Source organism: Schistocerca serialis, chromosome 12, assembly GCF_023864345.2.
Source record: "Schistocerca serialis cubense isolate TAMUIC-IGC-003099 chromosome 12, iqSchSeri2.2, whole genome shotgun sequence".
Classification (NCBI taxonomy): Eukaryota; Metazoa; Arthropoda; class Insecta; order Orthoptera; family Acrididae; genus Schistocerca; species Schistocerca serialis.
This window is the reverse complement of record NC_064649.1, coordinates 4,472,398-4,487,521: the sequence shown is the minus strand read 5'-3', so window position 1 is coordinate 4,487,521 and position 15,124 is coordinate 4,472,398. Positions and strand designations below refer to the sequence as shown.

At 42.0% G+C, this 15,124-nt stretch overlaps 1 protein-coding gene across 2 annotated transcripts in view; it reads right to left on the bottom strand.

Moving 5' to 3' along the window:
* Window positions 1-12,643: 12,643 nt before the first annotated feature.
* Window positions 12,644-15,124, bottom strand: part of LOC126428109 (probable mitochondrial glutathione transporter SLC25A40) — a 92,440-nt gene continuing 89,959 nt past the window's right edge. For both annotated transcript variants that reach the window (XM_050090013.1, XM_050090012.1), the window contains one exon: window positions 12,644-14,702. In XM_050090013.1, the coding sequence (XP_049945970.1) occupies window positions 14,386-14,702 (317 nt within the window). In that variant the 3' untranslated portion in view covers window positions 12,644-14,385. The remainder of the gene's footprint in view (window positions 14,703-15,124) is intronic.

Genomic DNA, 15,124 nt, shown 5'->3' with positions numbered 1-15,124 from the left:
AAATGACTACTATTATGTAGTAGCAGGCACTGGTAGATTCACAAATAAGGGTTTATTATTCAAATTACAAATTGGTTTAACTTCTGATCTACAATAACTTCTTACAACCTGTAACGAGGACAGACTCTCATTATACTTCTGAGTCAAATTCAGTTCTGTGTTGTAAACGGGTCTCCCTTTTTACCAAGTCCCACAACCGTGGAACTTCACCACAGATTGAGCTCCACAGCATGCCACACTGTTCTGCAAACTGAGCCCCTGCCTGCCCTGATGTTGCGACCAGCTGTCTGGTGCCCCAGAATACCTCCAACATAAATCAGCACAATGATCCAAACATAACCTAATTTCCTACACACAAACACACACACAAATTTCAAGCTTTCTCAACCCAAGCCAGAAATGAAAAATCAGCCGACGATCTGACGTGCACAATCTGCACAGAGACCGCACAAATCAGTTGTGAGCAGAGGCATAAATGTGCACTGGAACTTATGTCGCAAATATCATCTGTCAGTGCCAAACTGACATTATCGTGAGTCACGAAAATGGTCAGAAATTAACGAGCCAACCTCGAGTGGAAGCAAATACTGAAACACAATGTGTGGTAATAAAATATATGTATAGTAACTAAAAATTGCAAGTTTTCTGGGATGGGACTGCAACAGCTGCTTATATATCGTGCAGTCCTAGGCACCTGAGAAGTAACCAACTTGTCATAAGATATCAAATGCAGTATAGTGATCACATCTGCTGTGTTTACTGTTATCTTTCATGTCCATCAACAACAACAATAGAAAAGAGGTGTAACACAGCCTTCAGTTGATTTCACAGAAAATGAACTAAACATGTGACATCACGTAACCTGATGTTCTGCAGGATGTACATCACAACTGATTTGCAGGTGAAATCGATGTCGTGTATGCTGAGCAAGCCAAACTGAGAATAATGATTCATCTACTTGCCAGCAGAAGACAGTGTTGGTGCAATGACGTATCTTCCCATGTGGCTGTCAAGAATTATAATTTCATTACTCAGTTTAAAAAAATCAGTTTCCTTCAGAATAAACTTTTAGTGCTGGACCTTTTGGGCAATACTTTGGTCTATCACAAAATGAACATTTCTATGTGCCTCAAATAAACAGAAACTCGAGACAGAGATAATTTATTGGCACTCACAAAGAAACTTTCACAAGGATAAATTAACGCAGGTTGACACGTGACAAAATGTACAGGCAGGGCTGCCGACACTTGCGGGCCTCACGAGCAAGAGCAGGGTGCGCCGTCCGGGTCGTCCGTGCCGTGTACGTCCACCTGCAAGCGCCTGTCGGCAGGGCACATACGTCTGTTACAAGTTTCTTTTAATTACATACAGAATTACATTGATAGAAGTTAATAAGATAACTCAAATGAAAACAGTAAATGTGGCACATCCCTCCCTTCCCGGACACCAAATCTGACAATAATTACAGGGTGTTTGAATACTTGTAAAAAAAATTAAAAAAATATATCGAGAGTAAGTCTCGAGATACCTCCCGACATCGTGACAGACCTCCTTTTGCCTGGTGTAGTGCAGCAACTCGGTGTAGCACGGACTCGACAAGTCGAGCCGTCCGTAATTGCAAAAGCGTTATGTCCCATAAATGTTCAGTTGGTGGCCAAATCATTCACTCAAATTGTCCAGAATGTTCATCAAACCAATTGCAAACAATTGTGACCCAGTGACACGGCTCGTCATCTGTAAAAATACCACTGTCGTCTGGGAACACGAAGTCCACAAACAGCTGCAAACGATTACCGAGTAGCCGAACATCACCATTCCAGTCAATGACAGGTTCAGTTGGACCACAGAACCCAATGGATTCCATGTAAACACAGCTCACGCCATTATCAAGCTAGGGCTGCGCCACATTTGAACCACACCGTCACCAAAATCCGAACTCGTCTCACCAGACCGCAGTTTCCCAGTCATCTAGGATTCGACTGACACGGTCAGAAGCCCGGGAAGGTGCCGACAGTGATTTCATTTCGTCGGCAAAGGCACCCGCACCTGTCATCTACTGCCATAGCCCATTAATGGCAAATTTCACCACACTATCCAAACGGATATGTCTGTTGTCCATCCCACACCAATTTCCGCAGTTATTTCACCCTGTGTCGCTCATCTGTTGGCGCTGACGACTCTACGTAAACACCGCTGCCCTCGGTCGTTAAGTGAAGGCCGTTGGCCACTGTGTTGTCTGTGGTGACAAATAACGTCCGAAATTTGGTATTCTTGGCACACTCTTGACATTGCAGATCTCGGAATATTGAATTCCCTAACGATTTCAGAAATGGATTTTCCTACGCACCTATCTCCAACTACCATTCTGCATTCAAAGTCTCAATTCGTCATTCGACCATAATCACGTCAGAAACCTCTTCCCATAAATCACCTGAGAACAAATGACAGCTCCGCCCAAGCACTGCCTTTCATCCACTGCATACGTGACACTACCACCATCTGTATATGTGCATATTACTATCCCATAACTTATGACACCTCAGTGTAATGAAGATAAAAGGTGAAGAGGAGTCTGTGTAGCCAAACAAGAACAAAACTTCTCACCACCTGTTGCTCATTCAAGTGCTGCGGACTCAAAATGGTGAATACTATGGTTGCAAATACTTTCAAAATGTCATGTCTGCACTGGCTATGAAAATGAAATGTGGGACTAATATATTGTGAGAAATGTGGGACTAATATATTGTGATTCTGCCCTGTATCTACATGTAATAACACAGTGCAATTTTTACACAGCAACAAAAATTACAATGTTGTGAGCTGCAGATAGCATTTCCACAGTTTCAATTTGACAGCACAACGCAGGTAATTCTCGGGAAGTCCGTATGCGGCACACCGGTAACAGTGGTCCGTAGTAGGGTACAGTATATTTATCCCAAAATTTGGTCCAGCGTGACATTCCGTACGGATGCCACGTCGATTCTTTGGAACAGTCGGTGAGGAACAGTGACATCTCGAGCGCCTCGGTCCTAGTCGGGCAGCACCCCACGGGCTTGCCAGTGGTAACATTTGCCAGTGTTCGAGGTCTAACCATTTCAGCCAATGTTCTTCCAACACGATAACAACAGCCCATTTTGTGTTAAGTCCGGGTGTCCGCAGTGAGGAAGCTGGCTGTAAAAATCTTTCACAAGACGAGTGCCAACTTCTGACTATTTGTAGCCTTATTTGGATGAAATTGGCCAAGTTGGGGTGGGTGCAGATGTAGCACCTAGTAAGTACAATTCTTTTCCAGTTGGCAACACGGTGCTAGTTACAAGTTCTTCTACGAGGGTTCAGTACGTCCGCAAATGGTGCAGGGCTTTTGCCAAGGGTCGCACGGAAGTTCGCGATGAAGAACGGAGTGGAAGACCGCCAGTTTCGGATGCAATTGTGCAGAATATCAACAGTGAACTGCTCAAAGATCGGAGGAACACTGTCTGTGAACTTGTCGAATGCATTTCTGAAGCTTCCAACAGCACAACTGAAAGAACTTTAACAGAAACGTCGGGTTATCGCAAGGTGTGCACACTCTGGGTCCCCCGGATGCTGACTGACGGACACAAGGAGCAACGCCTCGATTGTGCTGGCAAGTTTCTTCGACGAAATGAGGGGGGTAGGCAAAAAGGAGTAGTAGTTTGACTCTATCATCACGGGAGATGAAACGTGGTGTTTCATTACACCCCCAAAACAAAACAACAATCTCGTCAGTGGCGTCACTCCGGTTCACCGCCACCGAAGACATTCAAACAAACACAGTCGGCAGGAAAGGTTATGGCGATTGTCTTTAGGGATAAGAAGGAGGTACTCCTCATCGATTTCGTGCAACCTGGTATGACAAACTCAGAAAGATATTGTGAAACATTGACCAAACTCCAGTGAGCAATCCAGAATAGCCGAAGAGGATGACTCGAGCAGGGAGTAGTGCTTCTTCATGACAATGCTCAACCCCACATCACTCGGCAAATACGGAGCTTTTGGAGAAATCTGGGCGGACTGTTACGCCCCATCTCCCGTACAGCCCGGACTGCCCTTAGCGATCACCACCTCTTTCCCGAGCTAAAGGAACACTTAGGTGGCAAACGCGTCAAGAGCAACGACAAAGTCCGAGTAGAGGTACCACACGCTTCCTCGACGGGTTCGCAGGAGACTTCTGCGACTTAGGAATTTTAAAGCTGGAGCACAGTCTTCAAAAGTGAGTCGAAAAAAATGGAGGCTATATTGAAAAATAAACAAAAGTGTAAGCTTTTCAACAATGTATAAATTAATAGCAATAAACAATGTTTTTTATTTGTAAAAAATGTGGGAACCTTACTTTTGGTACAATCCTGGTACTAGGAGCTTCTATTACACACTGTGGAGGGAGTCACATTTATGTCAGAGTCTGGGTCATGTGAGGATGTTCCAAAGCATGAAGACAACACCATTGATGAACCAAAACATTATGACCAGCTGCTAAATAGTTAACTTGTCTGTCTTTGGAATGAAAAACATCACTGATTTTGTGTATCACACATCTGAAACTTTGTTTGTAAGTTTGTGAAGGTATGTAGCATTGGATGTCTACACACAGATCACGTAATTTGCATAAATAATGGGCCGCTGATTTGCGTATGCGGTGAAGAAACCCGATAGCGACCCAAATGGTTTCCATAAAATTTACATCAGGGGAATTTGGTCGCTGAGACATCAACTATATTCACTATAACGCACCTCCAACCACTGTAGCACAGTACTGGCTCCAAGATGTGGACATCTATATTGCAGAAAGTTGAGACTGCCATCTGGGAAGACACCAATCGAGCACAAAGGGATGCCGTCGGTTTGCAGCTGTCAGCATGCCTTTGATCACTACCACAGGTCCGTGCAAGTGCAGTAGAATGTCTCCTGTATCATAATACTGCTCCCACTAGCTCGCGTCCACAATGTGCTGCACGTTTTGAGCTGCTATTCAACTCTACGAGGGCATTTGTGGAGAGGTCCGTCGACCTTTGTGGAGATGACCGTCAACCTAGTGTAGCAAATATGTGATTCGTCCAAAGAGCCAATATTTTTCCACTTATCAACGGTCGAATCGGTACGGTCCTGTGCCCATTGCAAGCTTAACAGACAATGTCGTCAAGTCGACAAGTGAAAACATAGGGGTCGTGGGCGCCAGAGCTCCATATTCGAAAGTGGACCACCACAGTCCTCTTTCCACAGAGATGCTCTTCCTGCTGAGATGCCACAGATCACCATCTGTCCTACTTTACAGAGCTGACAAGCTTCCAAACCCCACGTTCTGTGAAGAGTCGAGCACGTCCAACCGAAAAGTGCCTAGTGGTAGTTTCACTGCCATACCTCTTTTAGTAGATACTCGTTCACGAGCTTTGTGTAATAATAATGTCCTTTGACAAAGTAGCTTATCTCAATGGATTTCCTCATTTCCAGCTCATTTTTGCAAGGGTGATCCCCCATCCACCTCTGCTGCACTTACATACTTTCCATAACACATCATATGCCCACAATGTCACCAGGTGGTATTCCACATTTTGGCGGACACTGGTTGTAACGTTTTGGCTTAGTAGCATATTTTCACTACTGTGACATGTAACAAAGTTACAGATAAAAATCTAACTCACAAGCCAAAGAAAGTGCCAAAGCAAATAAATTGCAGAACTGAGAATTGTCCCGGATTTGGAGTGTCAATCAGAGACAAAGGCGACGTCAGGAGTGGCAGATACGGCCGCTCCGATCCACAGCGAATGTAGACTGACTGTCGACTAGGGTCAGAGGCCGGCTGGCAATGACGCAGTCACGTACGGGACAGTGGTAGATTGTTGGGGGGATTTGAGGTGACTCAGGCAGAGCTCCTGTTTGGTGTGATGAACGGCAGTGTGCTTTACACGTAGATAAATGCGAGTTAATTTCTGGTGCACGTGTACACTGCTGGAGAGCTGTTAATGGTCCTCCTCTGGCGTTTTCAGTCAGTCTTGAGGCTGCAAATGCATGCAGAGCACAGCACCAGTAGGGAGTGTCCACTGGAGTGGCTGGCTGCATTTTTGTAGCCTCGCATGGAGAGCTGCATCAAACCAGTCTCAGGACTGAAGACCACAACAACAACAACAGGACCAGCTGAAGTGACCATTAACAGTTGTCAACCACAGTGGACGAGTGCCTCACAGGGTTAACGAGGACGTAAAGGAGAAACGTTCCTGTATAACGGTCGAATACATTATTGACAGTATACTGCTCAACTGTGACATGTCGAATACGTATGTCAACATAATGTCAAAAAATGAGGAGACAAGGAATGAGCACAAATCAGTTATAAGCATGTACAGAACACTCGTGTGACCTATTCCCCAGTACTGCTCCTGCACTCAGGATTGGCATCACCTCAGATTAATGGACGGTACAGTAGCAATTCGGAAATGTGCTACTGGTCAGTTCCATCAACACGAGTGTTACGGAAATGCTCTATGAGCTCAGACGGGAACCCTTTGAGGGAAGCTGATGATCTTTCCACAAATTGCTATTTTGAGAAGGTTTAGAGAACCAGTATTTTCAACAGACTGTAGATCCACTGAACTGCTTACGAAACAGCAGGAGGAGAAGCAATGAGCTTTTCTACGGCAGTTGTTTTCCCCCTAAGATACATAAATAAAGTGATCACCGTAATTATCAGGTTGAACAGATCGGCGCTAGTCATAATTTGTTGTCAGTACACTTTAAAGAAGTTGCTTGCAGAGGTTGCTTTGGCCTGTTAATGCAGAACTGCATTAGTTCCACATCCCTGTAAGCTCTTTTTCATGACAGAGTTTATGGAACACCGTGTGTGAACAAATGTACTGATGTTGTATAAAGCTCACTGTGAAGAAGTACGAGAGACTAGGTCCACAGTGAGACACACAATCAATTCTTTTTGCTACAGTCAACGTATCTGTCATTGAAGAATTCAGTAACTGTGTCAATATTTAAAAGTTTTTGTGTACTGTTTATTTTTCCATTTCAGTCACACACGTATTTATAATATGATTAGCTTTGGTTGAAAGTGATCATCTTCAGACTTAAAAACTCAAGCAAGCAAAATGTTGTTTAGTGCAGACAATAACAGATCAGAACACCATCACCCGGCATTCCGACACAGTTTCTACGCGACACGACAGGTTGCTAGAGCCAATTTGTAGGTCTGAAGCCAATTGTGTTAGTTAATATTGTGTTCAATGGATCCTTATGCATGATAAATCATAATAATGTGGAATGAGTCATTCTACATTACATTGCAAATTAATTTGTGATTATGACTAGATGTTCACATTTACAAGGATTTGTTTCTTTTTGTGATCAAAAGTCGTCGTACTGTAAAAAAATGTGGAACTGAGATGGAAGCATAACCAATAGGCAATAATTTTAAATTATCTTTACCTTAGTCCATGTGCAAGTAAAATTGGAAAGGGAATGACTAGTGATGGTACATCAGGCACTGTACAGTGGCTTGCACAATATGGAATATGTGCCTACATATAATGTTTGTCAAATTCTGTTTCCTCTCTATAATCCACAGGAAAACTTTTCCTTCCATATCCCTGTTCACTTCATTCTAGGGGAAAAGGAACAGAGGGGGAGGGAAAGAGAGAAAGGAGAAAGGGGGGGGGGAAGAAGGAAAGAGAGAAAGGAGAAAAAGGGGGGGGGGGAGGGAGAGAGAGAGAGAGAGAGAGAGAGAGAGAGAGAGAGAGAGAGAGAGAGAGTGGAAATTTTAAGGTAGTAAAGATAGTTAACTAGGATATCTAGGACAACAAATTCACTGTCCTCTTCACACCTGGAAATGACGGGGTGAGTAGGGGGAGAGTTAAAAACATTGCTTTCATCAAGTCTTACCTATTTTGGTTTCTTCAGAAGCAATCGTCCAACGACTGGCCCATATGCACAGAATTATTACACTTGTAATATATACTAAGATGGTATCTGTTCTTTCGGACATGGCCGAAAGAACAGATACCATCAGTGACCATGCAGCTTGTTAGAATGAAATTACAATGAAATGAACACCCTTAGCTGCTTACAGGCGTTGACATACGTCAACAGGGACAGATGAAAATGTGTGCCCCGTCCGGGACTCGAGCCCGGGATCTTCTGCTTACATGGCAGACGCTCTATCCATCTGAGCCACCGAGGACACAGAGGATAGCGTGACTGCAGGTATTTATCTCTGGCACGCCTCCCGCGAAACCCACATTCTCAACGTATTGTCCCACACTACATTCGTAGTGCCCCCGCCCATTATACTCATTACTCGCAGCGCGTTGCCGATTCCCGTAAGAGTTCGGGCACTGTTTGTGCATTCGCACAGAAGAAGATGGTCAAGTGGTCGGTGAGCCTTAACTACATATATAATTAACTATATATACACACTTTTGGACATGTCCGAAAGAACAGATACCATCTTAGTATATCTGTCCCCGTTGACGTATGTCAATGCCTGTAAGCAGCTAAGGGTGTTCATTTCATTGTAATTACACTTGTAATAATTTTTGACAAAAACTGGAAATTAGCTCAATGTCCCATCATGTTCACAAAATTAAACAGTGAAAGCCGGCACATGCACACAGATAGTGGTCACTCAGCTGCACAGTGGAGAATTCGTCACCACAGCCTCCGGGTTCCTTACAAAGCATCAAAGCACTAGGTGTGAACTCCATTCCGAAATCTGTCACGACAGGCTGGACAGAGAGCTGTTCTTTCTAGAGCCATCTGTTCTACAGGTTACTGGAGAAACATCCGAGTTCTTCACACCTTCTAGTAGAACAGAATTTAATCTTCCGTCTGAACATTCCGTAAGAGATAAATATCTTTAAACTGGTATTTCACACCTGCCTTCCCCTTTCCAGTTGGATATATTTCTCAGAACTTGTTTGTAAATATGAAAGACAATGACAATAATAATAATAATAATAATAATAATAATAATAATGACTGCAGGGATTTATCTCTGGCACGCATCCTGCGAAACCCACATTCTCAACGTATTGTCCCGCACTACATTCATAGTACGCAACATGACGATGTAGCAAAAATAATACATCAACAACTTGCCATACAACATAAACTAATAAAACAACACGTTCCCACATACAAGTATGCACCACAAAATGTACTGGAGAATGATGAACACAAATTATACTGGAACAGAACCATTATAACAGATAAAACAACACCACATAACAAACCTGACATCATACTCACCAATAAAAAGAAGAAATCAACACAACTAATCGAAATATCCGTACCCAATACAACAAATATACAGAAGAAAACAGTAGAAAAAATTGAAAAATACATCCAACTGGCTGAGGAAGTCAAGGACATGTGGCATCAGGATAAAGTTGACATTATACCAATTATACTATCAACCACAGGAGTCATACCACACAATATCCACCAGTACATCAACGCAATACAGCTACATCCAAACGTATATATACAACTACAGAAATCTGTAATTATTGATACATGTTCAATTACCCGAAAGTTCCTAAATGCAATGTAACATATACCGTACAGTTAAAAGGAAGTCACGCTTGATCAAGGTCCGGACCGAGAGGCAAGGTACTGGCAGAAGTAAAGCTGTGAGGACGGGGCGCGAGTCGTGCTTGGGTATCTCAGTTGGTAGAGCACTTGCCCGCGAAAGGCAAAGGTCCTGAGTTCAAGTCTCGGTCCGGCACACAGTTTTAATCTGCCAGGAAGTTTCACATCAGTGCACACTCCGCTGCAGAGTGAAAATCTCATTCTGGACACAATATTCTGTTGCAGAGTGTAGTCTACAACATTACAGTCATGACCTCGGTGCCCATTTCACCACTCATGCTATCTGGATTCTTCACGCAGGCATCGGTTTCTCAGAACAAATGGAGCACGCGTCCTTGGTTCTCGCCACTCACCTGACCTTAAGGAGAGGTAGGGTGTCAAACGGGCCAACTTTAAGCAGGAGAGGCACCACAGGACATTTTAATTACCACTGTCTATACTTCTACAAATAAATTCATAAAACTTTGTCAGTATGACCAGGAAGGATTCAGGATTCACCTCATAGCATTGGAAGTTCAAAAATATAACAAAATAATTTTTTTTACATGTGAAATTTCATCATTTTTTCACTCACTATTGGCTGCATTTGTTGCTATAGGTACACTTTTCTTCATAAGTAAGAGAGGTTCTGAGCTAAATTATGCACAGCATACAAACCATACTTAGAGGTGTACGAAACTTGGAAATTTTCTAAATCTATTAAAGACTGTGGTAAAAATTGAGACAGTTAACTATAAAAAATTTGAGTTTTCTCTAAACAAGAAGTTTAAAATGTAACAGGTCATTCATTTTTTCATAATTTACAAAAATTCTAGAGTTTCATACACCTGCAAGTATGGTTTGTATGCTGTGCAAAATTCACTGAAGAGTCTTTTTTGTTTATGAAGAAAACTGTACTATAGCAACAAATGCAGCCAGTAGTAAGTGGAAAAAAAGATGAAATTTCACATGTAAAAAAAATTACTTTGTATGTTTTTGAACTTCCACTGCTACATGTGTTAATCCTGAATCCTTCCTGGTCATGCTGACAAAGTTTTATGAATGTATTTGCAAAAGTATGTACAGTGGATATTAAAATGTCTTGTAATGCCTCTCCTGCTCCAAGTTGGTCCGTTTGACATCCTACCCCCCTTAATTTCTTTGTTGCCAGCATTGCTTATCTGTCACTATTCCTTTCTTCACAACCTTTTAGCTTCCTATATCTTTTATTTTCTTACCTGTTTATGACCCCCCCCCCCCCCCCCCCTCCAAAAATCTTTATCACATACAGTGCACTTGGCTTTCAGCTCTTATTAACCCATGCACTATGTTTAGTCAGTAATCTCTGTCTAGCGTATTACCCTATCTTCCAAGTTTAAGCTCTCAGGTTTTCAGATCTCGTCCAGTGCAGTCCTCAACCATCAGTCTCTACTTCTCATCCCATGTGGTAGGTCTCTACTGATCCAGGGTTCCGGGTGACTTTTTTCTGGACCCTCCCCGTTTCCTAAACCTCATCAGTCCTTTTCCTTCGCCCCTCTTATTTCTCCTTTAAACCTTGTGCCAGGAGGAGTAGTCAGTGGCTCATAGAGCTTGCAAATTTCAATAAATTTTGGTACGTGTGTTCCACTGGCGCTTTCTGAGTATACTTTTTATCCATCCAATTACATTATATGTTTTCAAAAATTGATTATTTTTGTTAAGGAATCATAGCAACATTGTTTCTTTGAGTTAAGAATGTTGAACCTGTATGTCCAGCATGTAAGTTAAATATATACTTATTTACTGTTCTAACATTATCCACTTCATCATTGGCATGTTCTGAGTTGGCATGCCACGAACCATTTGATCACTGCTAAGGTTTTGGTTTGTCTTGCTACAATCATCTCTCAAATTAATGATAATAATGATGAATTGAAGGATGACAGACTGTACAACACAGTCCTCGTTCATTCAATTCAACAGTAGATGTTTGCACTTACCTCCACAATATTTTAGTTCCTCAAAATTGTGCAAAGATACCTTTGTAGGACAGGAGAAAGAGTAAAAGTCTGTTACGAAAATGGTTAGCATTAACAGTGTTCTCAAACATTTTATTATAAGTATTTTATAGAGTACAAAGTTTATAAAAGAAATATATTTCCCATAAAAACTGCCATTAAAAATGTATGTAAAAGGAACAGAGTATTCCATCTACCCACTGCCAAGGTAATAATACATCCAAGTTTACAATGTGTTGAGTAGTACACACAACTTGAGGAAGCTGCTTGAAGTGCATAAAGCGATAAGCACAAATTAACTAAGAAACAAAATGACACCAATTTGTAAGTAAGTGTGTTCTCCTGTATAGAAATTGGGAACAGAAAGGTGTATTCAAAGTGAAGGGGAAATGACATAAATTAGACAGAAATTCAAGTTAGGAGCAACAAAAAATGTCAGGGTTCTATTGTACTGAGTAACAAAGTAGGAAGTACAACTGGACAATAGTTTGAATGTATGACTCTTGTTGCCAGGAATGGAAAATATGTAATGCCCTCACAGTTTGTTACAAATGGTATACTGCAAGAACATTACAATTATTTCATTGTAGCAGAGAAGGAAAGAAAAGGCACTGGTGGGAATCTACTCACTGGAATGAGTCAACCACCATTAAAAACCAAAAACGAACTCTGGACAGATAAAAAGACGAAATTGAAACAAGTACGTTTCTTCTATGTGGTGGGCCTGCAAGATTTTTGTACACCCTTAAATTAGAAATTATTCACTGGAGAGTGGATGTAGAAGCAGCTCATTCAGGTGTTCATATTATTCTTACTGGCCTTTTTTAATAATAGGTTTTTTTAAAATTTGTGAGTTATCCACTTTTCCTTCCCCCCCCCCCCCCCCCCCCCCCCCGCCAGACACACACACACACACACACACACACACACACACACACACACACACAGAGAGTAAGTGCACTTTTCCCCTTGCTGGCAGTACATGATAAAGGAAGCACAAAAAACAGTTCCATTGATTCTGACAAAGCAATTTCAGACCAAATATTTCCTGAATCCACTCACAATACCATTTTCACAGTCCTTTATTCATACATTATTACTGTGTACATGCAACATGCCCTTCTCAACAGTCTTCTTGGGTAATTAAATCCCACACATAAAATTTAAAAGTCAGCATTTGTGATGCACAAGTCGGATATTGTGATGCAAGTGGATCTGCAGTCACAACTCTTAATGATTTAACATAACATTCTCACAAACAGTAAATTATCTTGCAGTTAATAGAGCAACACACATCTGCCAGTGCGAGCTTCACCTTGCTCAACACTAATAAGACTCCTGTGATCGACATTTAAAACAATTTTATAGGTCAATTTGAAATAAAATGCACAATTTTGCTGTTGCTTTTTCTTATTCTTCTTGCTTCCTCTCCTCCTTTTAATTCTACATTGACATCAGACTTTAAATCTACAGGCACAGGAAGTGCCGTGCCACCGTTTTTCCCTTTATGGGACAAATGCCCAAATGAAACCACAAATATAAGCTCTGCAAGACATATCAGCTACAGTGCATCGTCACATCACTGCATTTCAGAATATACACTACATTTTAAAGTGGTTAACAAACATCTGTTGCCACATTACTACACATAATATCATAAAAATCTATAAAATCCATTAACAGAGCATAAATCTAAACAGGAAATCCTTTGGGGAAAACATTGCTAGCTGACCCATCCACCAGTATGTTACCCTTTATGTAGTGAAAACTATTATTAGTGGTAACTAAGGGTGTCACACGCCGAGCACAGAAATATAGGGAATCCATGCGTGCAACTGTTACAGCTTAAAACAAATATCACCAGGCCAGTACGGGAGTGCCAGTTCGAGTCTCGCCCGAGTAGCCTGTGGCAGATCTCTCCAGCTACTTGCAGTGGAACCCTGGTCACTGCTGCAACGTCCTGCTCATCCACCACTTTGTGCTCACATCAGTCTGCCAGAATTATTCGACCCAAAAGTACCCAATTGCGTGGCAATCGACATTTAAACCTATACATGCATGAAATTTCCTGTAAGGAAGAAATAATGCCGTCAATACTGTACCAAATTCTAAACTGACGAGATTTACTCTCTTCCCACTTGCACTCAAGTCTCACTGTACTCCAATTTTCTATATTTCTAAAAAAAATTTAACTGAAATGTTTCTTCCATTTTTGCACATCTCTAGTGTATTCTCCCTTACTGTGTTGTGTTCATTTTTGCTTTCTTTCACACCGAAATCCTATTTCCTAGTCCCCTGACAGTCTGCACAATATTTAAGAGGAAGGAAATTACAAGAAATTCCAATACTAATTGAGGCATCTCGTGGATTTCACTACCTCAATATTATTTTCATTCAGAATTTAAAATAATTTTCTAATATCATACACTTTAAAGCCGTTTCTATTTATACTGGAGGTGAAGACAATAGAAGTATCAGAAAACTTGGAAACCATCCCAGAGGGGGCAAATAATGAAATAAACAAGAGCTAGTAACAGAATAAAAGAAAAATATTTGCATCACAAATTATTTATTCTGATGGGTATAGAAATAAATCATCTTGCTTTTACATGAAGTGACTTCACTGTGACCTGCCATACGTAAGAGAACAAAAAATTTCCCAAAAATATAGAAATATGCAGCATTCAACTCGTACTCTCAAGGGGATAAAAAATTTGCCCGGCACGCACTTTCGAGGGCAGACTGAGGGATCAAACCACTACCGGCCTGCTGACAATTTCCAACCCAGCCAGAAACCTCCCCCACCCTATTCATCTGACCGGCGGCTCTGCCACGCCGGCGCCTCCATCGCCCCATTCCTGGCATGCACGCCGGGTGCGGGGGCAGATACTGTCGTCCGGTATTGCCCGGCATGCCGCTGCGGCATTCGCCGCTGTGGCGTTCGACGCTCGTTGTACCTGCGGAAGAAGCTCTTGCCGTACTCGAAGCTCGAGATCATGATTGCACACGCCGGTGCCACCTTGACGAGGCGCGGCGTGAGTCCTGCGAACAGCCCACGCATGCCGTGCTGCGAGTAGATGCGGCGCAGAACTTCCGCCATTGAGCTACCTCGCTTCGGGGGATCTGAAACAAGTACGATGGACCTGTGCTGAGTGAAAGGAGTCATAGAGAATGGCATTAAACTTTGCTATCCTAAGCTCAGTTAAAGGGAGCACATTCTGCAGGTTGTAAGAACTCCCTTCCCTATTAGAAATTCATTACATTTATTAATTACAGCTAGCCTCAGTTTCTTAATTTACTCATATACAGGGCAAACGAAAAGGATGCGTACAAAATGAAGGAGCTAACAGAAGAGTGAAAATACGACAACTGTGGAATATGAATTTCTGGTGTTGGAAGTAAAGTGCAAGCTTGGAAATATAAGACAAAAGGATAATCAATGCAACTGTGCCTTAAGAATAGCAAAGCAATGCACAGTTCACTCAGCAATGTAGTGCATTACAGAAGGTGTTCTAATGACTACATTCAATACAAGCATAATATCT